The 27,590-nt window shown below is 39.2% G+C and overlaps 1 protein-coding gene across 3 annotated transcripts; it reads right to left on the reverse strand.

Moving 5' to 3' along the window:
• Positions 1–238: 238 nt before the first annotated feature.
• Positions 239–26,101, reverse strand: st3gal4 (ST3 beta-galactoside alpha-2,3-sialyltransferase 4). Of its 3 annotated transcripts, none has more exons than XM_086081459.1 (11): positions 25,794–26,101; positions 21,187–21,272; positions 14,756–14,837; positions 14,363–14,452; positions 12,081–12,178; positions 11,601–11,664; positions 11,412–11,507; positions 7,870–8,059; positions 7,403–7,540; positions 720–866; positions 239–624 (listed from the first exon to the last, which is right to left on the reverse strand). In XM_086081459.1, exons 2-11 carry the CDS (start codon positions 21,200–21,202, stop codon positions 532–534), a joined length of 1,014 nt encoding a protein of 337 aa, XP_085937585.1. In that variant the 5' UTR covers positions 21,203–21,272; positions 25,794–26,101; the 3' UTR covers positions 239–531. The 3 variants fall into 3 exon arrangements, with proteins under 3 accessions (XP_085937585.1, XP_085937587.1, XP_085937584.1); XM_086081461.1 differs by lacking the exons at positions 21,187–21,272; positions 25,794–26,101 and adding exons at positions 4,797–4,849; positions 18,377–18,522; XM_086081458.1 differs by lacking the exons at positions 21,187–21,272; positions 25,794–26,101 and adding an exon at positions 18,377–18,519.
• Between the last annotated feature and the right edge of the window lie 1,489 nt (positions 26,102–27,590).

Raw genomic sequence — 27,590 nt, forward strand, 5'->3', positions numbered from 1 at the left:
GTGAGCTAATAATTCTAATAGCCAACTAATTCAAAACGCATTTACACTCAGTCCGGTGAGATTCAATACAAGGACTGCATAAAAAAGTTTTATACTTACAAAAGTGGTTGTTTTATTTTTAACAGGATATTTTACTCATGATCATCAACTTGCTTTCTTGTTGCGGTTTTGATGTTGATGAACCCAATGGAGGCTGACTGCCATCTAGTGGCCAACAGTGATATTGATTGAATACAAATAACACTAAAATAGCTTTTTATTAAAAATGTATTTCATTATGTACAACAACAAATATCCAGTGGTACCAGTATCACACGCATTGTTTAAAATAGAGAGAGAAATAAATAAAATAAAACATTACCTTTCATATTTCCATTTCAAGTGGAGACCAAGTGCTGAGTGTATCATTTTTTTTGATTGTGTATTGTTAATATTAAACAGAAATACTAATAATAGAAGGAAATCCTTAACATCACACTATGACAATTCAACTAAGATCAGAAGCCCTAATGCATAGATTGATTTTGCAACCTATCGTAAATGTGGGTGCAGGTAAAAGATGGCACCCGAGTCCTCCAGTCTTTTTAAGGCTCGAGCTTCATGACTGAGGTCATGGTAAGAGTTCTACAAAAGAGACACAAATAGACCTTGAAGGGTTAAACAGCTGGGGACAAAAAAATGGTATTTACATCACTTCAATCAAGACCACAACCACTTACCTTCATTAATTTCATGGTATCAGAGCCATAGTAATGGATAGGGTGCATTTTGGAGTTTGGATACCCAAAACCAGCCACGTGGACCACATCGCAGTAGTTGAGTGCAACGAAGATGGCAAGGATTCCCGTAGTGGGATGAATCGGCATCTGGAGGAAAAAACACACCAACTTTTTAAATGTATCATCCTTAAATCAATACAGCTGATCATCTAATCATCATAATGTAACTCAAACTGTGAACACATTGAGGTAGAAAAAATAGATACTTGCTACATACTGAATTGTGATACCTAAATATAGAAACATTCTTTGTTTGACTTTAACTATCTCAGCAATGTTGGATTAGATGCAACTAAGCAAAAAATAAATCAGTCGGGTTCTTGGAACGATACCCAACAAAACACCTTAAGATGAGTAAGAGAGGTATTGACAGTTGATCGGAAATCAATGGGGTCCTTAATTTGATGATTCATTCATTCGACTTTAGGTATCATGTTCAATGATACGAGTCGCACAATAATTCAAAAGCGAGTTCCTGTGGTAATCCTAGATTAAATGCATTACATTTCGGAAATAGAGATGGTTGATTTCAAATCATTAAGGTTATTCAACTAAAATTTTCCTTTTGGACTTCAGCTACAGTTGAAATGACCCATGATGTGCAGTAGAAAGTACCATTATGCTCAAAAGCACTCTTTTAGGCCATTTATGCTGTATACTGCAATATGCCACTAGGTGGCGATACAAGTCAACAGAAACAGTTCTTTGGAAATGTTCGCTAATAAAACAAACTGAAAACTCAGGTTAATTGTTGAGCACATTTAACAGTTGTTAAACAAAAAAGCAGCACTAAAAAAGTATTATATTGTTACTTAATGTCCCCTGCCAATTATTATAGATGTCCTTAAATTATATGAAGATGGTGTGATGTCTTCACAATGTTGTTCATATCCATGTTTATTTCCATTCTGCCTATAATAGTCTTTTTATTCAAATTTGAGTTTTAACATTCAATTTCACAAGACATAAAAATTGTAATAAAGTACATCGATCACAAAAACTCTTTTGTACAAATAAAGGCCTCTTCCAATCCGCCGTTGAGTAAATACGCAGTATTTGCATAAAATGTAAAAATAAGATGGTGAAAATCTGTGATTTTCCACAAAGTACTGTCAACAGTTAATCACTCTCAGAACACTAACATTGTAAATTAGATGAAAGTTCAAGAATACACAACTGTCATCAACCAAGATGCATTCTTGGAAGCGTAGGAACAACAAACATGCAAAGGTAATCTCCGGATTCAATGAGGACCAAACATGAACTGGCCAACATGAACTGATGTGAGCGGGAAATCAAACTGCATCAACAGCTGGAAGCTGTCCTAACGGCAGTTTTATCACAACGGACATCTTCAACAAACTTGTGATAAAGGATATATTTATATTATGAGGTATTTTATGATGTTATGATGATATAAGAATTTTACACTGAAATGGAACATTGCCATTTGGAACATAATGATCCTGTTTCAAGAGAAATGCAATAAAAATATAAATTGAGCATTCTAAGTAAAATAAAGCGTTCTAGAAAAAACTGTGCAACAAGTGGTCTCATATCTTTGTTATGTTTATTTAATGGTTAAATGTATGACAGTTGTTACAACTTTATAAAGTGTGTTTTTCCTTACTGTTTTCTCTCTTTGCAGCTTGACCAGCAGAAAAACATACACAGGCAATTCCTCTTTTATGAGCTTCACATCAATTTTATGAGCAAAAGATACATAATTTCGACTATTAATTAAAAATAACAAGTTTAATTAAAATATATCAATATGCATGACGTTAAAAAGAGCTAATCAAAACTGTATATGCGCGCTAAATAGACACTGAATATTCAGCCACAACAAAATAGCAGTGCTAGCAATACCAAGCTAGCATTCGCATTGCACAAAAGCTTACATTCATCACAGTTGCTACGTTTGCAGTCTCACCTATTCGGAACGGCGTGCTACTGCCTAACACTAGATACAGTATGTTTATCGTTTTTATTTTTGGGAATGTAAAATCACTTCACCAAAAGAGGTGATAAAGGTACCTTCAAGGACACAACTCACAAATACGTATCACAGTCCCTGTCTGCAGATTGCGTCTCAGTGCCAGCACAACAGCGGACAACTTTCGGACTTTTGACAATTACTGTACAAAAGCTTGTTTTGAGCGGACTGGACACTACTTTCTGTCGTTAAATCTGACCTCCATTAAATCAAGATTCCGCTGTACTGTATTATGTGCTGTTGTTTGCAAACAAGGGTTGGGTGTTTGCTTTTATATTTTCCAGAGGTGGAACTTCAAATAAAGAAATAAAGCTAACACGTCTCATAAGAATCGCGATTCTCATTTAATACAATTCAGAATTGATTTTAAATGTCCCAAAATTGATTTTATTCAAATTATTTTATACTGTCTTGCCTTTGTCTGTGTGTGCCCTTTATTTGGAGCGCATGTTGTACCCGGTTTGGCCACTGACTGGCAGTGTGGTTCCACGCGGTCTAATACACAGTTAAGTTGTAGCCACATTAGAGAGTAGAAGGAAAAAGTCGAGATCAAGTTATTCCAATACAAGTTGTTTTTTTTTCAGTGTGGAGTCGTTCTTTTGAGTGATAAAAGTGCGGCGAGTAGCGCGCTAATTAGCATTAGCGAGTCAGACTGGAGTAGATCATTACAATTCCTTGTACATCTATAGATTGAAGCAAAAAAATCATTGTCAATCAAAAAATTTCGAATCAAAAATCGTTCCTAATCGAAAATCGATTCAGATTCCCACCCCTAGTGTGCCTGCTAAGTGTGTCTGCATGTACATGACGAATAATTGACACCTTGTCAGTCACGCCTTACGGCTCTGATTTTGCTTGTGCTCGGTGGTGTCTTAACAAATTAGAGATACACGATGGGGCCAGGGAGGGTTGATTGTTTTCACAAATCATTTTACTAATGTAGTAAGTATTTACCAACTTATTTTTTAATTGCACTCCCTTAAAGTTTTAAAAGGCAACAAACACGATTGAAGATCCTACAGCATCACATAACACAGATTTGTTAACTTTCATGGTATGGGATAAAGCTAATGCATGAGTAATGGGTTCAGCCATGTTTGTTGTGTAGTCTTTTATGAGGGTCCCCAAAGGACGGCATGTGAATGATTATCTGTGCTCATGAAGAAGAATCACTTGCACGTGGGCTCGAGAGCGAAATTCCCCTCTCTTCTTTTGCTTTTTCTTTCCTTATCTCATCACGTTCGCCATATGAACTGCCCGATGCTAACGAGCATGTCCAAGCCCACATTCACCTCCAACTCACTTCCGACATCATCCATCCAGCTATGGCTCAACATTGTTAACTTTAAGCAAGATGAGAAGTCTTTACTTGTCTAACAGTCTGGTCTGGTGTGAGGGCTTCTCTTATGAACGCATCGGTCTCTCTGTAATATCTATATCATGTTTGTGTAATCAGTACAAGGTCAGAAGAACAAAACGTTATTGAGTGAATGGCCGTATAGTCTTGAACTTTTTTGTTTGTTTTGTTTTTGTATTTTGGCAAGCGAGGGGTGTGCGTGCACATTTTAGCTTGTAACAATTTCAAAATGTATATTTAGACAAGCATTCGGACGGTGTAACGAGGTGAGCATGTGTCTCGCTGAGAGATCCATCTGGACAACAGTCTTAGCAAAACCGTTGCGTTTTAAAAGATGACAAATCAACCGTTTTTAAAACTTAATGCTGAAAAACACAATCAATAATCAGTACCGTTTTTTTAGGTTCATTCAGATTATGAAGACAGAGCTGACATTCTGTGTGCATGAGCCTCATATGGCCGGTGCCAGAGTTCTGTGTAGTTTGGAAATAGGCCTGCGGCGGCTTGGTGAGTGGGCTGCACACTGTCACCACTGCAAGCTAAGAGCAGAGCACATGCCTGCGTTTTGGGAGAGGGGTGTGAACACACACTGTGAGGATCATGTGGTTTTGTAAGAGGGCCCAGTGCAGAAGATGAAGCGAGAGCGGTGGCAGAGCGTACGTACGAATGTGGAGTTTTGGTGAAGTGGTCATCCATTTGGCAGGGAAGGAGAAATATCTGCAAACAGTAGTCAAGACTGATGGATGAGGTTTTATATCATGGGGCTGGAAATGTGCTTTCATACTAGCACCATTTAATCAAGTGGTTCTGAACTTGGGTTCAATCTAACCCCAGGTGTTCGATGAGTCAGTCTCAGGGGTTTGGCGGAGGTCAAGAAACTAATCAAATGTTTCGTGATGATATGCCCTGCTTGGCCGTTATTGGTTGCATGCTAAAATGTTAGCAAGGGCCATTGCAACTGCATAGCAACTGACAACTTCATCACAAGGGACATAGCAACTGCATAAAAGTCGATTTGTGGCTTCTTCTTTTTTTATGTGTGACTTCTTTATTATTGTAATCCCTTCATACAAAAAAAAAAGTGGCCAGACAAATATCTGCAATGTATAACAGAACCTATGGTGTTCCACAGGGTTCAATTCTGGAGCCTCTGCTGTTTTCATTGTATCTGATACCCCTGGGTTTCATCTTGGAAAAAAAAAGTCCTTGATGAACGATAACTTGTACTGAGCAAAGTTGAAGATGAAGAAAAGATGCTTCAAAGAGCTGTGCCTTATGGTCTACTTAACATGCACAAGTTGTAGCTTTACAGAATCCCGGAGTGACATCAAACTTTTCCCTGTGAGCAGAGATTCATCCTCTGCTCTGCTCTGTTTACAGCTCATACTAAAATGCCACTGAGCAGAAATACATCCATTTGAAAAGACGTATATGGATCAGCATCAAAACAGTACACCCACTTCTTGAGATCTGCCCAAATGTCTTTCCTTCCCTTCTTTCCTTCCTTGGCCCACGCCCCAGCACTCCACAAGTTTTGCGGTAATCTGTTGAGTACTTTTCATGTAATCCTTGAAGTTTAAAACTAGTCACAACACCCCAGTGTTAACCACTTAACAGGCACAAGTTATGTCTCGATTTGTATCCCTCCAGATGGGTGCCGGTCCTGAACACTCCTTAAAAGTCTGTGCAGATGGTGCAGAGCTCCTGTCGGCCAAGCCCGTTGCTCAGCTTTAGGATCACCACCTCACAAACACCATCCACTTGTTTGGACTGAAGTCCAAAATGCATAACTACCTTTATTCTTTGATAAAAAGGGGCTCTGGCAAGGGTAACAAGGCAGAAACAAAAGAAAACTTGGCTCCACCAGGCACACAACCTCCCAGGAGGTTGAAGAGGTCATTAGGGGGAAAAGTGTTTCAAAGTCCAGGCTTAAAAGCCAAAGTGAGAGAAAAGGTCCAAGTTTTCAAGTGAAAACAGATCAATGGCTCACTGCAAAAAATGCCCCGTGTCGTGTTTTCTCGCCATGAAGAGTGTTTCACAGTTTCCTAATTGATTTCTTTGTTTCCTGAACTGTCAATTTACTGAACAACAACCAGCTTTTGGGACTACAAACCGCAAATTATTTTTCGGCTATAACTGCTGCAAACTTAAAGATGTGGAGGGTTTATCTTGCAACAAAAATATATTTCTCATAATCTGCTGTAATAGGATCCCCCCACAAATTATGATTGACTGCGTTACACTTACAACTCATTGCACGATTTATCATCCAAGTGCCCTAGACCGGCTAGCGCAGGGGTCTGCAACCTGCGGCTCTGGAGCCACATGTGGCTCTTTAGTCCCTCTCCTGTGGCTGGCTCTCTGTGGATCTCTAAAAGAATTAGTAGAAATTAATATTTTTTTCACATATTTATTTTTAATTTTTTAATCAATTTAAATGAATGCTTAAATAAAAATAATAATAATTCAGAGTCCAAATTGTCAGAAAAAGGGAGGCAAAAGGTAGATGAAAAAGTTTTAAAAGTTACCTAAGAATGTCTAAAAAGTAACCATTAAATGTTCAAAAACAAAAGAAAAGGCAGAAAATTACCTAAAAAATCAGTATTTTCTTTTTTAAGGCAAAAAAGAAAACAGAAAAATGTTAATAAACAAAAGACCAAAGCTACCATAAATGACCACAAAATCGCCCAAAAAAGATAGAAAAATTATAGCAAAAAAAGGCAGAAAAAATGTCAAGAAATAGTCATAAAAAGTCCAGAAAAAGAAGAAGACAGGAAGAAAATTACTATAATATGTCCATAAAATTGGCAAAAATTATGAAATTTTACAGAAAGGAAAAAAAGCCTAAAAATTTATTTAAAAAATGAAATGTTAAAAAGGTAGGGAAAAAAGTATTGGATGGCACATATTTTTCTGTTATGTTGCACCTCTAAATCAGCTCTTGAGCCCTCAATACATTTGACTAACACACTGTTTCCTTCATCACAATGTTTAAACGTTTTGTGGCTCCAGACAGATTTTTTTAAACATTTATCTGGCCTAAAATGGCTCTTTTGACAGGAAAGGTTGCCGACCCCTGGGCTAGCGGATGCTGCAGCCAGCCTCGTTAACATCCGAGTGGGAGGCGTAAAAGGGGACAAACACCACGGATGATTCCCAGCAGGGGAACTTGCGGTTAAGAATGCCGAATGGTCACAGTTAATTGCAACCATGGGTTCTCCCCTCCTAGCTGCCTTACAGATTGGTGTTACTCGAAAAGTGGCACCTCACCTGTGTACCCTTGGGCTTCAGGGGGATTTGGAGCAGCTTATGTGCTGTCTGGTACAAAAAGTACGGGTCCAGCACTCGGATTTGACCAGCGTCACCCAACCAGATTTGCGGAGGGAGCTTCCAAAAGCCTTTCCTGACCTGGGTGCATGCATACATAAATAAACAGCGAGATAAGTCATTTCCAGTACAGCCACTTGATTTATACAAACAAGAGATGCAAGACAGCCACTAAATCCCTCATGACTGGAGGCAACGCCATGTGCATAATTAGCAGGTAATGGCCCAGCAACTGTTAAGACTAGCAGGCTGCGAACTACGAGGGCCGAGGCCCGCTATGGAAAAAGCATTTGACAATAGCCTATCAGTGCTTGTTCCTGACACGGTTGGCTGGTAAGGTCTGCGGAAAGCATGCGTGTGCGCGTGTGTGTGAGCATGAGCGGGCGAGAGCTTTTTCACACATCCTGTACCCTCTTCTCGTTGTAGAGGATCTCTTTGAGCCACCGTAGATCTTGCTGTTTAAAAGGCACAAAGACCATTAGGGTGCCAGGCTCGCTGTTCAAGCGTGGATCATAGGAGGCAGACTCTGGGTAGAAGAACCTCATGGTGGTCTTGTTCCCAACATCGGCCTCGTAGCCCCTCACTGGAGCGCTGTTCAATCTGTAAGAGGAGAAATTGGAGGTAGAATCACATCTCATTTTCAAAATCAATTCACTGGGAACGATCCTGTGGTTAAAATTATTTGCTCTTTCGGCAGGACATTCATAGAATTCTCTTCATATTCACTGTATTAACTCAAATAGTGGACAATAGCGATGTAATGATATCCAAACATCACAATACACGATATTGTGGGGAGGCCCCCAAGTTTTTCACAATATTGTAAAAAAAAAAAAGCTCATATTATCTGCCATAAATTCATTAAAAAAAAACATGATTAAAAATTAGGGGCAAGAAGCGATATTTAAAAAAATATATATATTAATCACATGACTTCACTATTTAACTCACGATTAATCACAAATTCTATATGTTCTAAATGTGCAATACAAAAAATATAGGTTTTCATACTCTTGTTAACAAAAGTGGAAAAAAATGTTAAACTATTTTTTTACTAAAAACTTGACTAATTGACGTTTATAGCCTTCAACGGCAGTGAATGAATAAAAAAAAAAGAAGGCGATTCAAGTTTTTAATCGTAATTAATCGTATGACTTCACTAGTTAACGCGCGATTAATCACATATTTTACATACAAAACTAAATGTAAAATAAAAGTAATCTAGATTTTTAACAAAAGTAGAAAAAAATGTTAAACTAATAGAAATAGTTTGAATGAATTTTTGACGTTTATATTCGTCAATGGCAGTGAATGAGTTAAAAAACACACACACAAATTGTGCTTTTGTACATAACAGCAATGCATATAAACAACCTACAGTCTCTAATAACACTTAATATTGAGGCACATAATGCACACACACATTGAATTCCTACAAATATTGACTCTGTTCACAAGCATATTACGTTCCCCTTCATCTGACCATTAGCGTGGATTTTAAACAGAAAGGCCAAAACATGCCTTGTGAAAATCCGAACGAACTAAAAAACTAGCCACCAGAGGGTGCTCGAACTTCACAAATGGAAGTGAGTTTTTTTAACAGATGTGCTGACTTTTAATATTGTGACATGACCACGACGATATTGTGGCAGTTTTAATATTGCAATATTACAATATTGCTGTTATCCCTATTGGACAACTGCCGAATGAACACTTAAATGCCTCGAAAATCCTCCATAACAAAGTACAAAAACACAAATTGATTGCTAATGCCCATTATTTTCTCAAGGATAATGTTCCATTTACGCTATTACGGTCAAGTTTTTAGACTAAGTCATTTCAAAAGTCCCTTTAATTTTAGAATTATGGCCGGTACGAGCTCCTTGGCGGATATTTTGAACTGAAACTTGTCAGCCAATTAGAGAAAGGCTTCCCTGAGTAGCAGATGAAACCAAAGGCTTGAGGTGGTCATACGAAGGCATTTTATGAACAGACTTATTTTACGCTATCACACAAACATTCCCCAAAAAGGCAATTTCAAATTAATTTTCTCCAGAACACAACATCCAATTTCCGAAATGATTAATGCATTGTATGCTCGGTCGGGTTTAAGTGGCCGTTTCAGCCAGAGTTAACAATTTTTGGGATATCTGGTCACGTTGCTACTATTAGAGCCTCTTTCTCTAATAGATGGTCCCGACGGGTTAGACTATGACGTAAAAAGTGAAAATATATTCCTGCATTGGCATATTAATTTAGATTCTACCCAACTCCGAAATCCTAAGTGCCCTATCCTGCTACTTTATATGTCCTACTAATATCAGGCTAAATATGTTTTATCAAGTATTCACTTTGTTCTTCAGTGAGATAAAAAATGCCATTGTTATTATGAAACTCCTTGACTATGTTTGGTTACACACAAGTCTCACTAGGCTTTATAAAAGTTCAAGTTGTGTGTCTATGACCCAAGTCTGATGACGTTTTCTCTCAGGCATGCATTGAATTCAGACCATCAATAACCTACATGTCCCAGGACTGATTCGCTTCTGAGGGAGAGAGGATAGGGAGGGATCCGGACACGTTGATGTTGGGGAGAAAAAATGCATTGTAACCAGGCCAACAGCTTGGCTGTCTGAAAGAGGCTTAGAACAACTCAGTGTGCGCATGTGATGTGTCTGTGCCAAGCTGTAAAGTCAGATTTGCGCTTTCACGCCTGACATGACTAAATGTTTTCCTTTCTCCTTTAGAGAAACCAAACTTTAACCTGGCAACAGCCAGATTGATAATTGTGATTCACTCAAGGGAGTTCTCCACAATATCAATCTGGGACCACTCCAATGTGTTTTTTCTCGGGGAAGGCGGGACATTCAGTCCGACACTCCAAGCTGATTGGGCAATGTGCAATTTGTGCCCGTCTGCCATACTTTTGTTTCGACCAACCACGGCAACAGATGGAAATGTCATCAGCAGTTGCAAGGTGAACCTAACTTTCCATTTCCCAAAAGTTTGCTGATTTAAGAAATTAAAAAATAAAAGCACATAATTTAAGTCTTTAGAATGAATCCAAACGGCCAAACGGAATGAAAATGCTCCATATAAACACCTTAATCGGAATGGCGAGAATGCGTGCGGCAATAAGCGAAGTGCGCATCTCGACTGCACGGTGCATTATGGGTAGCGCCGTGGTGCATTGTGGGTAGGCTAAACTGCCATACGGTCATTGAAAATGAATTGGATGCGTCATGACGTCATCGTCTCCACCCACTAAAATGGCGGCGTCTCCCTGCAGCTTGTCTGCGAGGGGAGTACTTGTTTTTACGCACTTTAAATTTTTTTATCAAGATGTTGCTTCAATAAAAGTGTTAACATATATAACACAACTACTACTACTACTAAAGGACTCCATCTTGATAAATCACGTGATTGGGCCTCTCGCGGCTGCCGCAAGCTGATCTGTTTGAAGGAGGGGAGCAGATCGGTATGGATCACGTCACATGTAAACAAGTGGCCGGAGATCTTCATTCGGAATGATTTCAATTGGAATGACTAAAATGTCTCCATTTAAACCCGGATAATGTTGATAATTAATTTTACAGATCACTGGTATACAATAGTAAATTTGTTATTTCAATATTTAACAGCGCCTAACTATTGCAGTATGATTTTAGATGAATTATTAGGAGAAAAGTATGGTAATTCTTTTTGTACAATATATTCAAAATGCTCAACATTGAAGTTAAATTCTGTTCGTTTTTGTCATAATTTATGATCCTGTTGCAAGACAGAGAAAAGCTGAAGATAGGACTTCAAGATTATATTTGTCTATCTTTGGCTGCACATTATTATTCATACAAATTCTCAAAGGCTAACCAGACAAAATTAAAAACTACATTTAAACATAACATAGCTGTCCAATGAAACCCCAAATGCACACAATTTTGTTTATTCTTACCGAATGACGACATCATATTTGTTGATTGTGCTTCCTAGAGATGTGTTTTTAATGGTAAAGCCGTTGCCTATGACAACGCAGGTTTTGCATTCAAGGCTGAAAAAAAAAAAGGCACCACACATTGTTAATACATCGTGATGAAATCCAATACAAAACCAATAGCAAGGCACTTAACCGTGTCACACTTACTTGTCTATTTCGGCCGGAATCTGATAATTTGCTACTATTGCAAGAACTTTCAGCAGCTGCAGTTCTGGGTGGAAAAAAAAAGGAGAAAGGGAGCAGTTTAAAATATGAAATTGTAAGAAAACTAATAAGGCAAGCAGCATGATGCATCAAATGGATTAAAGTGGCGTGAAGAACCCACGGCACGTCGGCCATCTACGGCCCCACGGGACTACTTAATCCGCGGTGCCATGTAATTCCAGAAATAAATTAAAGTGGTGGACTTCATGCGGGTTTGGAGAAAAATGGAATGTCAGAAGTAGAGGTATTGCACCTTTGTATTTCTGACAGACGAAATGGCCCCTGATAGGAAAAAAGGTTCTCCACGCCTGGAACAAATGGGGTGTCTTACAAAACTCAAAAACATAAAAGTCCACAGTGTAAAATAAATAGTAAGTTTAAAAAATAAAAAGGAAGAAAAAGCAGGTAATAATATCTACGTACCACTGCCCTTGATGCCATAAGGTAGCGTCGACATTGAATGATGTTCCCGCCAGAAAAAATCATCCATTTTTAGAAAGAGTTGTGTCCGTCTGCTAATGCTGTGGGAGAAATATCACAACGATTACACAAGTGGTACACCACATGAATTGTATTACAAATCAAAAGAAAGGCTCTGAATGTAGCTGCAAAGTTATTTCTGTGGCTGTTCAGCAATGACAAAGCACACAATAGACAATGCAAACGATACTGCCAGTAAACACGTCGCAGACACTTCCAATGCTCGTTGTGCTTGGCTGGCTTGGGTAAAACTAGAACTTGCCAATGTGTTTCTGGTATCTATTAGAAAGGTGAAACTCGTTATGAGTAGACGGGTCATTTGAATTGCTATGTCCCTCATTAAAATCCTCCGTTGGCATGCTTCGGCTGAGGAAAAGGAAAAGAAGGCAACAATGTTCACAGAGATTCTGGAGCGAGGCGAATGCGGCGGTTTCTATTTTGCGTGTAACGTTTTTACGCATTCATTGGCGTTGGACTCCAGCTGTTTATGACCTATTGTCTTGACAGACTGGCTCCTATGCATTTACTAGCTTCATATGCCAGCTAGCTCTCCATAGAATATAGAGATAGACCTCCAGGGCGGGGTTTAATTAGCCAAAATGTCACTGCAATTACCTGAATGGCCACCCAGCGATTGTAATGGTTGATAAAAAAAAAAAACAGCAGACTTGTACACAAAGTTTTCTCATAATGATTAGGGATCTTGGCGTTTTAAAGGGTCAGAGTGCAGATATAGAGAATTGAGAGCTGAGGAGGAAAAAAAATAAACTGTGGTCTTGATAAGTTTTGCGATAGACCACAGATGGAAACAATCACAATATTTGGAAAGAGATCAGTAATAAATACTCAGAAGAGACTTCACTTCAGGAGCTACATCTGTTTAGTATAATGACATCTAACACAAGAGCTGCATCAGAAACAACATCCACGCTTAGTCTATCGTTATGTACTGTGTATCTACAGTGGGGCCTTGAGATAAAACCCGTCTTAAAACTCATCTCTATTCTTTGGCTTTTGGCTCAGCATTGCTTCAGTGTGTTATGGTGCTTGCTGTACTAATTTATTGATACTTATTTTATTTATTTATTCACTTATCTTTATCTTATTTACTTAATATTCACATACCTACTTCTTGTGTTATTTATTAATATTTAGATTTACTTACTTATGATATTAATCTTGTGTTGTTTTGTTTTCTCTATCTTTACTGCATGACTATTTTTATTACATGTACAGCACTTTGTATACAGCAATGGTTGTTTTTAATTGCTATATAAATAAAGTAATTTATGTCATTTTGTGACTTTGCTCAAAACACTCCTATCTCAAATCATTATCCATTTAAATGAATAGAAATGGCATTAATCTGTTGTAGCCTGCTCCCTACCCCTCAAAACAATTTTCCTTTTTCTTATTTTTTTAATATGGAAAAATTGCACTCTATAACATTGTACTTAAAAACCATTTGTGATCTATATCTGTTGTAAAACCGAAACAAAGAGCGCTAACTGTTAGCAAGTCCTTGCTCATTTCCATTGTATGTTTAGCATTAAGCTAGCTGCGGCCATTTTAAATGCTATGTAGTTTGCTTGTTTTAAAAACACTACGTCATTGTCTTAGATTTATGTAAAGTTTGGCAATAAACAACTGGAAGTGCCATTAATCAACTTGAAGCCTCTTTTTAATGAAATGTTCAATACCATTTGCCAAACTGCTGCTTATGATGAAGTGAGTTGAATTGAGTTGACTGATTCTGCAAACCAGGAAGCGTTAACGACAAGAAGAGTGCAAACATGTCGCTTTTGTTAATGATCCACCCTTTTGGCGGAGGATTATGCGCTGTTGACCACCGTATTTATTGTTACATTACAGCAATTGTATTGGCTGTGGTCTGGGCAGGTGAAATGGCTAATGGTTGTACAGCTGGGTAAACTGATAATACTGTAGTGCATAAATACATGATTGGAGGGGGGGGGGGGGTTATTCATGACTGAATAGTGATAACATAAACCATTGTTGGCCTCAGTAAAATAGACTTTTATCAAGCCATAAAAAAGTTCAACATTAACCCTTTTCAAATTGAAGCTAAAATTGATGGATGGTCCTCCTTACAACAAATCCAAGGAACCAGGCACCTTTATGTCGAAATAAAACTGTTGTTGCACCATAATAATAAGTCATAGACACCCTCCCCATAAAAACAAAGCAGACATGCCGTGACGCACTTCAAGTTGAGGCTCTCCCACTTCTTCTGCGCCAGCCAGCCACTACACAGAAATTTGCTACTCCTGTCAGACTTGCTGGTGCCAGTATAGCTGTGAAAAAACAGACACACAGACAATCACCACTGCTGGCATGAAACTGAAAACTGCTGAATTCATAAAAAAAAACATAAACTGGGTCCAGAAGCCTCAAAAAGTGCTAGTCTAATTGACCAGCAGCTTGGATCAGTGGGTGGCTTGGACTACTTTACACTTGGGGACTCAGCAATTTGCAGTCCTCGAGCGCTTACTTTAATTTTTTTATGCATAGCGGACATTTTTGGTGTTAGGTGACCTTAATACCAGAGCAATGATAAAAAAAAAAAAAAGAAATGGTGCGTGTGCATATGTCTTTACCTCTGAAGTATGGCATTTGTACAGTAGTATGTGACAAAGATGATGAAGAACAAGACAACTGGTAGAAGCCTAAGGCACCATGCTGGAATCAAGAAAGGACAAAAGAATTACATTAATATTCGCATTAAGCACATAAAGTGGAACCTTCAAGATATTACCTTAAAATGAAACTATAAATCAAAGAAACTCCCTTAATAGAACAAAAAAAATTCTAATAAAATGTTAGTTTTTGCCCCAAAAGTTTTACAATTTACAGTCCTGCTCACCATTATTGTCTGCCATGAAGTACATCATGTGGAATATCTTCTCAAAAAAATGAATCAAATAAAACATTCGATTTTTTATGGAGAACTTGTGTTTTATCCGAAAGACCAAATTATTAAAAAAATATTTAAAACAATAAACAATGGGGCGTAAATAATAGAAAACTTGAAATGTGCTCTGTCACTGGTATTGGCACCCTTTCCTGTAAATCAATATGGAAACACCATTGTGACTCACAATTGGTAAATCACAATTGAGAATTCCCTTTTTTCCCGTTTTAAATTGTCTACCAATACCAATGAATGATGACGTTGATGTTTTAAAAAGCCACCTTTTATCCCCTTGTCCTTTGTCAAAATTGTGTAAACAAAGGAGCAGTCAGAGGACATCAGAAGTGCAATCAATTGCAAACAAGACCTCCAAAGGGTATAGAGCCATCTCCAAAGACTTTGATAGCCCTGTTTCAGCAGCGCGTAATGTTATTAAAAAGTTTGACGAGCACAGAACTGTCAAGAATCTCCATGGACGTGGGGGGAAGAGAGAAATTGATGACAGAAGTCTTCGACGGTTGGTGCGAATGGTGGAAAAAAAACACCACATTAAACATCCAAAGACCTGAAAGCCAAACTGGAACAGTCTAGGATCATGATTTCAAGAAGTACCATATGCCACACACTGAACCAAAAAGAAGGCTTCATGGGTGAAGACCATTCCTGAGACAGACATAAAAAAAAGAAAGAAAAAAAAAGAATGGCTAACCTTTGCCTATGAGTGCCTGGACAAACCACAATTCTTTTGGAAAATGTTCTGTGGACAGATGAAACCAAAATAGAGCTTTTTGGCAATGCACGCCAACAGTTTGTTTACAAAAAGCACAATGGAACTTCCAATGAAACACATTCCCTACAGTTAAGCATGGCAGGGGTCCATTATTCTGTGGGGCTGCTTTGCTGCATCTGGTACTAGAGGCCTTGATCGTATCACAGGAATCATGAAATCAGAAAATGATCAACACATTCTAGGAAGGACATGTCCTACCAAGTGTTAGACAACTTGGTTTGAGCCGAAGGTCATAGGTCCTCCAGCAAGACAAATACCCAAAGTTCACATCCAAAAGCACAAGGGAATGGTTAAAAAGGAAAAAATATTTTTTTTAAATGGCCAGCAATGACTCCTGATCTCAATCTGATTGATAATCTTTTATATGAGCTCAAATGTGCCATTGCAAAAAGAAACCTGCAAACATTCAAGAGCTTGAACAATTTGCAAAGGAAGAGTGGGGGAAAATACCAGCGGAGAAGTGCAAGAAGCTTATTTTATGGATGGCTACAAGAAACGTTCGGAAGCTGTCATCACTGACAAATATCAAAGACGGTTGCCATTATTGCTGCACATGCAGTGTTTTCTATTTCTTCTTTGGAATTACATTATGTAAGTTGAAAAACAATTTATTTTGTTGAATTACTTGGTTGATCTCTTATACTCTGTTGCCACCTGCTGGTCGTTTTTGTAATTTTGCTTTCAGCTTTCTCAGCTGCATCAAAAGCCTTCTCTGTCTGCTTTAGCATAAAAAAACACATAAAAATGTATAAATACACTTGAAAATTTTAAAATAGAACGTATTTATTCGTGTTTGGGAGCAAATGAGTTAATATGAGTAATACAGTTAATTTAATCTACATTTTAACAAGTACAGTATTATACTATAATACAAATAGTTATACACTACACAACACTTATTAATTCCAGCTACGAGATGACAGTACATTTCTACAAATACTTTCCCGATCTAACAGGCATCTTCAAGGGATTAGTGGTTTTACTTTATTGTACTTTTATTAACAGTGGTTAATTAATTTGTATGACAATAAGGAATATTTTAAATGAAACTCTGCCTGTACAGTTTCACGTTGGCCAAAAAGTATGCCGGAAATATAATAATTCACTTCAAATTAATATAACATTTGTGTTGAAATGAGAACAACCAGCGTCAGTTGCGTAGCACTGAGCTTGACTTAAATGGTTGCACTGTCCGCCATTTTTCAGTTGCATTATCATTATCATTGACAGAAATCTGCTTCAGACCACAGGAGTGGCAGTGGCAGCGGCAACAGTGGTTATCTCGAGCTTGCAGGGCACTCAGCCATTTTTAGTCACAACTAAGGCAAGCAGCTGAAGTAATGACAATAACAGAAGACTATTTTATTCTTTAGCCGAAGACTAATTTTGAAAACCAAATATTCTGATATCACACATTATGACAGATTGGACTAATATTGTGTATTGAATCTCAATCGTGACTTTTGCTTCATTCATATTGAATTTTACCTCTGTCATCCCAGCCAAATACATCAAAAATGATGTTAAGCTTTACCCTTCACCCTTATGGCAAAAAAAAAAAAAAACGGAGGCGCGAACATGCTACGTTAGAGTTCCAGGAAGTGGCACACGAGGCACACTCATAGCCAGACATCCTGCCTTGCCACCACATGGTAACAGCCAAACTGAAGTAACAAGCTCGAAGATCAGTTAAGGTGACGACGCTCTGAGTTGGGTCGTAATTTAAGCATGCAAATAAAACCCCATTGTTTACCTCCTTAAATCATTGCTGTGATGGGAAAAAAAAACACCTTAGCTTGAGTACAGTGTGGGCAATATTTTGGGCCAGCAAGCCAGTACACCTACAAGAACATCAAATAGAAGACCATACGAGGTATGTCAGAAAGGTTCCAAGAGTTCAGTACCACCACCAATTAAGAGCCACTGCCCTGGAGTCTAACCTTCTTTCAAAGCCTTCTCTGCCAAAACTGATCTCTTCTCGCGCACAGAATGAAACAAGTATCGCAGCATCTCTTGCTAAATGTGGATTGTCTGGCCCACACTGAAGGAGAAAACTTGTGTTTCGTTCACCAGTCCTGGCACTTTTCTGACACAACTCATCTGTACTCCACTATGAAGTAATACCTGCTGTAAGTGGGAAATGTTGCCCTTTCATCCAGAAGTCGTCAGTTAATGCTGGACCTGAGAATGGGACTCAAATTTATTCCAAAGACGTTTGAAGGGGTCTTTAATTCAAGTTCAAAGTCATCCAGCTACGACGAAGGACTTTCCCAAAAACGATTCCCGCAAATATGGAAGCAGACAATAGTCCAAAAATGTCTTATAAAGAAATCTCTCTGATGCATACAGACTGTAACTTATATAGGGTACAGAATGCTTCCATTATCTCAAAAATGTTCCAAGAAAATAATGAAACATACAAATATATGATCTAATTTGACACAAATAATAATAATCAAGATCAGGTTTAAGGCACACACACACACACACACACAAATACACTGGAAGAGAGCTTACGTGTAACTAGCTTAAACAGGAACATCTTCACGACCATCTTGGTCCACACATATATTTTCAATCGCATGACGTTTTTTAAGTGCTAAGAGAAGAATCTAAATGAGCACCTCCTCTTGCAGTACACTCTTCATCCGGAAGGTGCAGTATAGACAATCTCCGTTTCGATAATTGAATCACAAGTCGCTGCACTGTGTCAACTTAGATGACAGGGGAGGAAATGGGCGTGGTAGAGAAACAAGCAGATGTCCGGAAGCAAAACCCAGCAGAGGAGAAATGGTTGAAGAGGAGAATGGTTTTGCGGACGCTTGAATAACCACATACCCAGATGGAGTCCAAGCTGGTGTGTGAGGCAGAGAAATTCCGACTAGATATGGTCGGACTCTCCTCCACACACAGCTTGGGCTCTGTGTTCTGTGTGAGACCGCCAGGACTGCCCTTTAATAATAATTCATAATAAAGCATCCTGTTCATAACTTTTATGGAAAGAATTTCTAGGCACAGCCGAAGCGTCGAGGGGGTCTGGTTTGGTGGCCGCAGCATTGCATCGCTGCTTTTTTGGAGATGATGTGGTGCTGTGATCTCCAACTCTCACTGGAGCGGTTCGCAGCCGAGTGTGAAGCGGTTGGGATGAAGATCAGCACCTCCAAACCGAGACCATGGCCCTCAGTCGGAAAAGGGCGGCGTGCCCTTCCCCGGTCGGGGATGTGGTGATTGCCCCAAGTGGAAGAGTTCAAGTATCTTAGGGGCTTGTTCGCGAGTGAGGGCAGGATGGAGCCGGAGATCGACAGGCGGATCGGTGCAGCGTCTGCAGTGATGCGGACTCTGTTGGTCAATCTACGTTCTTACCCTCACCTATGGTCACCAGCTGAGGGTCGTGACCGAAAGAACAAGATCCCGGACACAAGCGGCCAAAATGAGTTTCCTCCGTAGGGTGTCTGGGCTCTCCCTTAGAGATAGGGTGAGAAGTTTGGTCATCCGGGAGGGACTCGGTAGTAGAGCCGCTGCTCCTCCATGTTGAGAAGAGTCAGTTGAGGTGGCTTGGGCATCTGGTTCGGATGCCTCCTGGACACCTCCCCGGAGGTGTTCTGGGCATGTCCCACCGGCGGGAGGCCCTGAGGACGACCCAAGATGCGCTGGAGAGACTTTGTCTCTCGGTTGGCCTGGGAACGCCTTGGGATCCCGCCGGAGGAACTGGTTGAAGTGGCTGGGGAGAGGGACGTCCGGGTTTCCCTCCTCAAGCTGCTGCCCCGGCGACCCGGCCCGGATAAGCGGTAGTAAATGGATGGATGGATGGAATATATCTTCTATAGTTTAATTCTGATTATTTTATTTAGCAGTAATTAATTTTACGCATAATTTGGTAGAGGGGCCACTTGGGGCAAGAGGAGTCTCTTTTTAGGGAGCCGATGTTGGTCGCAAAAACAATGTCGACAGAATCACAGCAGTTCAAGAGATTGTTGTGTCAAAACTTCTGCCCAGGCACTAGGTACAGTGTTTATCATTTAGTGACATCTAGTGATGAACTAATAGAATGCAATGATTTGAAGCACGCGCACTGCAGCGCCTCAGAGAGACCACACTTTGCAAGCCTACCACCAATTCCTACCAATGAGTTTTTAGCGTGAGCGAGCAAACATCCCGGCGAGCGATGGCGAGTGAGCAAGAGATCGCCAGAGCGGCTAACAAGAGCGGAGAAGGTAGTAAAAGCTAGCGAGAGGAAAGCAGGGGGGAGACAAATGGCGGCAGTCCGAATTTTGAGACTCAATGACGACCACCTGCAGGCTGATAGTGAATCAAGCATTTTTTTTAAATTGGGAAAAAACATGTTCAATTTACACCACTAAAGACACTCTGGATTGAATGCAAAATATATTAACTTCCATCTGATGCCTGCCTTTTCGTGTACAGCAGTAGCAGTAGCAGCAGGTGTTATCTTGATGCTCAGCCCTGTATGAGGAAGGGTGCGTCTGTTTCTAAAGACTGTTTCAGATATGAGAAAGTTGTCGAGAAAAAAAAAAGGGCTTTTTAGTCAGCCGCAAAAAGTTCAGAACTATATATTTCCTCAACCTCTCAATTATGGTAAACCATAAAAATGATTTGAAAGCCAAAGAAACCAAGAAAAAAAAATGCCATTTCAACCTCCATGTAAATATAATTAATTTGGAGAGGTTTTAACTAGATTCAAATCAAGGGGTTGAGTGAATAATTCCATAACTGATGAGAAAGAAAATAAATACATCACGCCAAAGTGCACTCTATTAACGACATAAAGAACACCTAAGCACTTCCTGAATCTCAGGCTCAGTTGTGTAACAACGTGGCAACTGTTTAAGAGAAGGACCTTGTTTTTTTAACGGCGCAGAAAGCAAGATCCATAAAGGCATGCTTGCATGGTTTTGGTGTGAAAGAACTTTACTAAACAACCCCATCAAGCCATTGAAAAATAATATCATAGAGAAATAAAGAGAAAAAGAACAGATCCTCTCAGACCCAGTACTGTGTGAACTCAAAAATGCTCCTTTGAATGAATATACAATTCCTTCAGACCAATTTTGGGATCAAATCTCTCAAATTCTACATCAGGACAAAAATACCCAAAGAAACACTATAAAGGCTGAGACATCCTTGAGTTACTTGAAAGGTTATATATTAGTAGAAAAGATCAGAAAGTCTTTCATCAGAATGGAAATTCACTTCGGTAAATACAATGGTCAGCTCCCCTAATACTTGTGCCAATATTTCTAATACAAATCTAGTAAACAGGGCTGCATTTGCTCACCAATGACCCCAAGAACAAGTGATTGCTTTACCTTTTCTCTCAGTCATCTCTCAGTGACTCTTTCCACTGGGGGTTTACAACTCGATCAGATCGGCCCAGGCTTTTCGTGCTCTTGCTCTAGTACAAGCGAAAAAGAAAAAAGAAAAAGAAAAACACACACACAGTCAGAGACTGTTGCAACACAAACTGGATTCAAGCACTATAATGGCAGCTCTGAATAGAAAGCAGATCCTAAAAGAGGAAACAACCATTAGAGGCTGGGTTGAAAACAAAAAGGCATGATGCTGTAACTGATGTCATCCCAAAAGTAAGCGGTTACGCAGCTACACTGATGAGTTTTCGCAGGCTTTCGACATGACTGAGGGTGATGCGAGGCAAACAGGACCCAGTGGCCTCAAATCTGCCCTTCCCGTCTCAGATGTTCTCAGTCAACACTGCCCCTTCAATGATGGTAGGCACACACACTGGAATGATTAAAGATGATTCAGGAACTTCCCACGAAGTGACTTTGACTTCAGGATTCCATGTGGGGAAAAAACTTTTTAGTCTTTTTCTTTCTAAGAGCAAGAGAGGGGAGGTTGAACTTCCTTCCTACCAGATTTACTGTTAAGGTTGTGCTCCGGGAACACGAGAGCAACTTTAGCGATAATATTGAACTTGCACATAACACCTTAGTTTTATTGTGTCTTGTGAGTGTAATGTCTGTACTTTGCTCTTCTTCTTTTTTTTAAAGTCCCTGTAAAGTCAGATATTACGATTATACATGTTTGTACGTAATTACTAAAAACGTGAAAAAACTTGAGAGTGATGTCGTACTGAACAAAACGTTAGCTATTTAAGTTCCCCTAAAAATTAGCAAATGAGGAAGACACGGATTGACTTGGTCAAAATCAGCAACATCCGACCCCTGTGGTGACCTTTTTACTATGGCTACTTCGGTAAACTTTCGCAGCAGACAAAAGGGCCTTATGGATAAGAGTTACTAGTGAATGGAGCACAGCCAACTGTCTCTCGTCTCCCTCCCTGGGCTTCATCCTCCCTTACTGCCGATCCAGCGCCATTGTTGGCACTAACATTATGCCCCCGCCAATGACTCGCTGGCTCATGTGCTTATTTAATGATCACAGTCCACAGTAATGTTTCAATTTGGAAGGAAGGCTTTGCAACATCATTTTACATCACTAGAAGAACGTGATTGATTCTCATGTGGGTCACTTCTGTATATATCAACATTTGGCTCTGATAGCTCTAACATCCAGGAATGTGTTGGCATAAGAAAGTTGCTAGATGAAGTAGCATTCAGTGGACACGCCCAGAGCATTTGAAAGTAGACACAAAAAAAAAAAAAGTTAATTTATGAAAAGGGTTATACTAACCCATTTTGAAATGTTCACGTTGTCAGGCTTTTATTCGCCAGTCAAACAAGCAGCCGAAATCACACCACATTTCATATCAATTTTAAGATGAAAACGCTGTTGTGTAAACAGCCCATGAACATAACAGAAGATGAATTTGTTCCGCTATGACCGCAGATTGACACCAACAATGGATGAAAAGGGGCAGATGATGAATTCTCGTCAAAGGATTAGGAAGCCTGTTAATGCATACTGCATATACTCCTATGCTGTGTGAGCGTCATAACACAAAACAGTCACACGATGAATGATGTCATGGTGACGGATTCATGTATTATTTATAATCCCTGACAGAGTAACAGTGAAATGCCTTGATGTCGTACAAACTGGAATTCATCCAGACATGTTGGTGAAAAATGTGCCAGTCGGGTCACACAAAATTTCCACGTACAAACTGCAAACAGGCTTGGCGTCAGCAATTATTGCACTAAGGAGTAACACTTTATGCGAGTTTGGCTTTTTACATTCACAGAATTAGAAATGTAAGTGTAGAAATTTATTTTTGTCTTTTATGACAACAATAACTTGACCCTGGGACATATTAATCATATTCCCATTAATCAGAATGAATTGTGTTTGACCTTAGAGGTTTCACGCTACCAAAAACTCCTACGTGGAAGGGTTCAATACCTTTGCGTACTTTATAGCCTGTGAATGTGTAAAGAACAAACTCTGCAGCCATGAGTGACATACTAACAACAAACCAATTTTAGTTGACGCTTGATTTTTCCTCCAGGGAGAAAAAAATACAATTAAATCACAATACAGAATGACCTTGAACACACACACACACACACACACACACACACACACACACCCCCACACACACATAATTCTTTTTTTTTTTTAAATCCTGTCAGAAGAGCTAAATCGGGATCTAATGTGTAGCAGTTTAACCACACTTATGAGGACAGTCTCAAAAAAAGCCTTCAATCAGATCCTTTTGCTTCCTAAATGCATTTTCTCATGGGAGTAGTAACCATGCGAACGAAGTGGGTCCCTGTAGGCTGTTTTAGAACAAACATCCCTCTTTCCCTCATTGTGACTTACAGCGCCCAAAATGGAGGGGATGAAACTATTTAATCGAATACAGCGGTTAAACAATAATAGACTTTAATCATAAGAGATTTTGCAACTTTCCTATTGCTCCCCACACAGACCTCATGGAGGATTGTGCACATCAATGTCATTAAATTTCACATTTTACAACATCTTTATTTGGCATGATATCAGAGCTTCAAGTCCACAATGTTATCTGTCTTGCCCTGGGTGCCACTCAAAAACATGTTATGCAACTTGGTTTTACAAGAGGAAAGCAAAAATGTTCTTTAATTACAACACTACAAGTTTGCTTACATATGATTTCATACAACTTTTACCATATATTTTCTCGGCTTATAGGAAACACAATTTTACCCATTTCATTGATTGATAATTGGTCATCAATAATTTAACTGTGTTAATTTATTCATGAGTTGAAGCAGTTTGAAAAAAAAAATGGAGTGAACTACCACACCTGTATGGTAAGCAGCGTGGAACAGTGGTTGAGTGGTTGTCTCACAACGCTGAGGTAATGTCGAATGAGTCGTCAAAATGTCAAGGGCTGTGAGGGCCTTGTGAGGTGGAAAAGTGCTATATATGTATTTATTTCGAACATTTCAAATGACAATAATAGTAAAATAAAAAAACATAATTTCCCATTTGTGTCAAAAACATTCAAGAGACATTCAAGTTATTCCACAAAACAAGGATGAAATATAACTGTTTTCTTTCTCCATAAATAATAATAATGACTTCCAAAGAAACTCATTTAAAAAAGAAAAGACTTACTGTTCGAAATAGAATGGAATGAAGCAACTGCTTATCTCGTCCTATCCCAATTTCACATCACTTCTTACTTTAACTCATTATTCATAAACGCCTTAACAAAAATTGTACTTTCAGCCACTGTTTTATTATTCCTCCCTAGTATATTTAGCAAAAATTAAGTTTTTATACAATTTCTTAAATTGACAAATATTTGTACTTCTTTTAATGTTTTCCCCAAGACCATTCCACAAAACCACTCCACAGATACTTTTGAGTTTGGTGGGAGCATAATGTTTGGATTTCATTTCCCCTCTCAGATAATAACCCCCCTCTCTCTTTGTAAATAATTTTTGTATGTTGCCCGGCTGCATTTTGTTATGTGCCCTATATATTATTTGTCCAGTTTTTAAATCTACCAGATCCCTAAACTTTAGTGTGCGTGATTTTAAAAATACTTTATTGGTAAATGAAGTAAAAAAAAAATTTTTTTTTTTAAACAATACATTCATGGATAGTTTTTAAGTAAGAAAACAGTTCGACATTCAATTCAAAATTGTGTTTTAGAAAACCCCAAACTACAAAAAAATTATGCTATGTGATTAAAGCCATCAAAAAAGTAAATTTATTGTCAAACATAATGTCCATTGTGTGGATGTGATGTTAATACTTGGGAAGGTAATTTTGAAACAAGACCGCTAAAGAATTGACAATATTCTGTAACATATGGTAAAAGTTTTTAGTTGTTCCTGTTGAGGAGGAAAAAAATGGGCGTTTAACCATATGCTTTATTTGTGTTGCGTGGTTATATATTATAAAGATAGAGTATCTAATTGTGTTTTGTAAAGATGTGATCAGCTACTTTGTGCCATTGCTATGGTTTCTTTTTTTATGCATTTTCTTTCTTCTTCTTTTTTTTATCTAACCGCTCTATGGTAAGAGTGAACAAGTGATGCCATTCTTAAGACAAGTGCACTTTTCTAACTGTTGGGAAAGCCTGCAGTAGTGCACTATCCTGAATGCAAATGAACTAAAGATGGCAATAAGCAAACGTTACACAATAACCTCAAGGGTAGTTATCCAAATGCTCAATGTTAGTCACGTGACGTCACGCGCACTAGGTGACAACAGGTGTGATTTGTTTCCGTGCACTGATTCAAAAATTAACCATGCATTGAGTACATATTGGAATGTCGCAATCAATGCTAATCAATGCTAGTGATTAGTCAACACGTCTGCTACGGATAACCGTGACAAATAACACAGCGTCTGCAACATCTGCCAAATTAGAAGAATCAACTCTTAATCCAAGAAACGCGAGCAGTAACTAGTCACATCGAATTACAGCACACCACTGACACCAGTATGATTTGTTTCAACCCTTTGCGCCGTAGAGGATTCGAATAGTTTTACTCACCAACGCGACCGACACCAAAAGCAGTTTTAATCCGAAAAGAGGAAGGCGAAACGTTGCTGGGAGCGGGTGACCAGATTCTCGCCGCCGCAGTGAGTGACGTTCCCTCCGTGGGAAAGACGCGGCTCCGCAAGCAGCGGCCAAGCGCGGCGAGCATCCCGTAGTGACGCGGAAACAACGAACCGACGAGCGGACCACCAGCGAGCTAACCGCTGGCCTGGTTGCTCTGGAGTCCGCCACAGGCACATAGCGGCTCGCGCTTCAGACGCGTCCCTTTTCCTTCCACTCCTCCAGCAGCGGCGCCTTCCCAATTGCAGGACCGCGCATGCGCAAAGGGGAGCACGCGCGAATGGCTCTGTACACTGTAAACAGCTCGCTGTGTTCTTTATTATTCGTGTGTGCGTGTGTGTGAAACAACCGACATATAAAATACCAACAAAAAAAAAAACTAGAATAAATTAAATCTAACATATTTTTTTGTCGAATTATCTATAGAATCAGATTTTAAATAATTTAAAAAACGTTTCTTCTGATGTACATGACTTTATTTATTTTTTTAAACTAAACTGAACATTATTTGTACAAAAATGTATGTGTGTTTGTAAATGTACAACAATTGTGATTCAGTAACTGGCTTGGTCCGTATAAGAACCATCAAATACTGTGGGAAAAATGTTGATCATTGTTTTCCAAAGTAAAAGCAGATGTTTTTAAAAGTCTTATTAAACACAAAGATATTCATTCTGCCCTGGATTGGCTGGCAACCAGTTCAGGGTGTACCCCGCCTACTGCCCGAAGCCAGTTGGGATAGGCTCCAGCGACCCTTGTGAGGCCTAAGCGGTTAAGAAAATGGATGGATGGATATTCATTCTGTTTTCAATGAGGACCAGAGAATGGTTACTTTTGCGAGAGCGACATTCTGAGGATTTGGACAAGTTAACAAGGTCTAAATCTACTATTAGCATATATTTTTTATATTGATATGAGCCAATATCAGCTGTCCGAGTATCACTGTATGTATATTTTCTGAACATATGTGACGGGCCACTCATCAAATTGCAGCTCCATGCCACTGTTGCTTCAAACACCACAAACACTTAGGTGGACCCTAGAAAATAGATATATGGATGGATGGAATAGACACCAAACACACATTCGGAGTACACACATGCTGAAATTGTTATGTAATAGTGCTGTTACAACAGGAAATAACGGATGTACAACAACCCATCTGACTTTGCTCTGCTGAATTTAATTGCAGACTTCTCAGTTCACTGTTTGGTCTATATCTGTGATTGATGATAAAAACCTTGACAAGATGTTTGGATCTCCCTGTTCTCCTTTAATTAGCACATCTGATGCTTTGCAGTTGCATGGCAAGCCGAACGTATTCACCGCAGACGCAAATGTTCTGGTCAGTCTGGCCTCACACAGGCCGGACCACCGTAGTTAGGAACAGCTGAGAGCGTTTTGATCTGACTGTTGGTGGTCTGAAAGTATACTGTAGTGTAGAACATGGCCGCTTGCTACGCGTAGACTTATTTTCTCCTCTTTCAAAGAGCACTGGGATGATGACCACTACATAACAGGATCACATTTGATGGACCTTCAGATTCAACAGTCAGCCGTCCTCTTGGCAGTATTCTTGTTAGTCTTTCTCTTCTTAACGAAGGACATTATCCAGCCTATTCATTTCCATCCATTTTGACTGTTAGCGATATAAAGCATAGTGACATTAACCGTGGCTTGAGGTTAGCCTCGATATGTACTCACAAAAAGTGACTATCGAGTGTGTTCTGT

The sequence above is a fragment of the Leptonotus elevatus genome, chromosome 7 (genome assembly GCF_054856555.1).
Source record: "Leptonotus elevatus isolate MCC_2025b chromosome 7, RoL_Lele_1.0, whole genome shotgun sequence".
In the NCBI taxonomy this organism is placed as follows: Eukaryota; Metazoa; Chordata; class Actinopteri; order Syngnathiformes; family Syngnathidae; genus Leptonotus; species Leptonotus elevatus.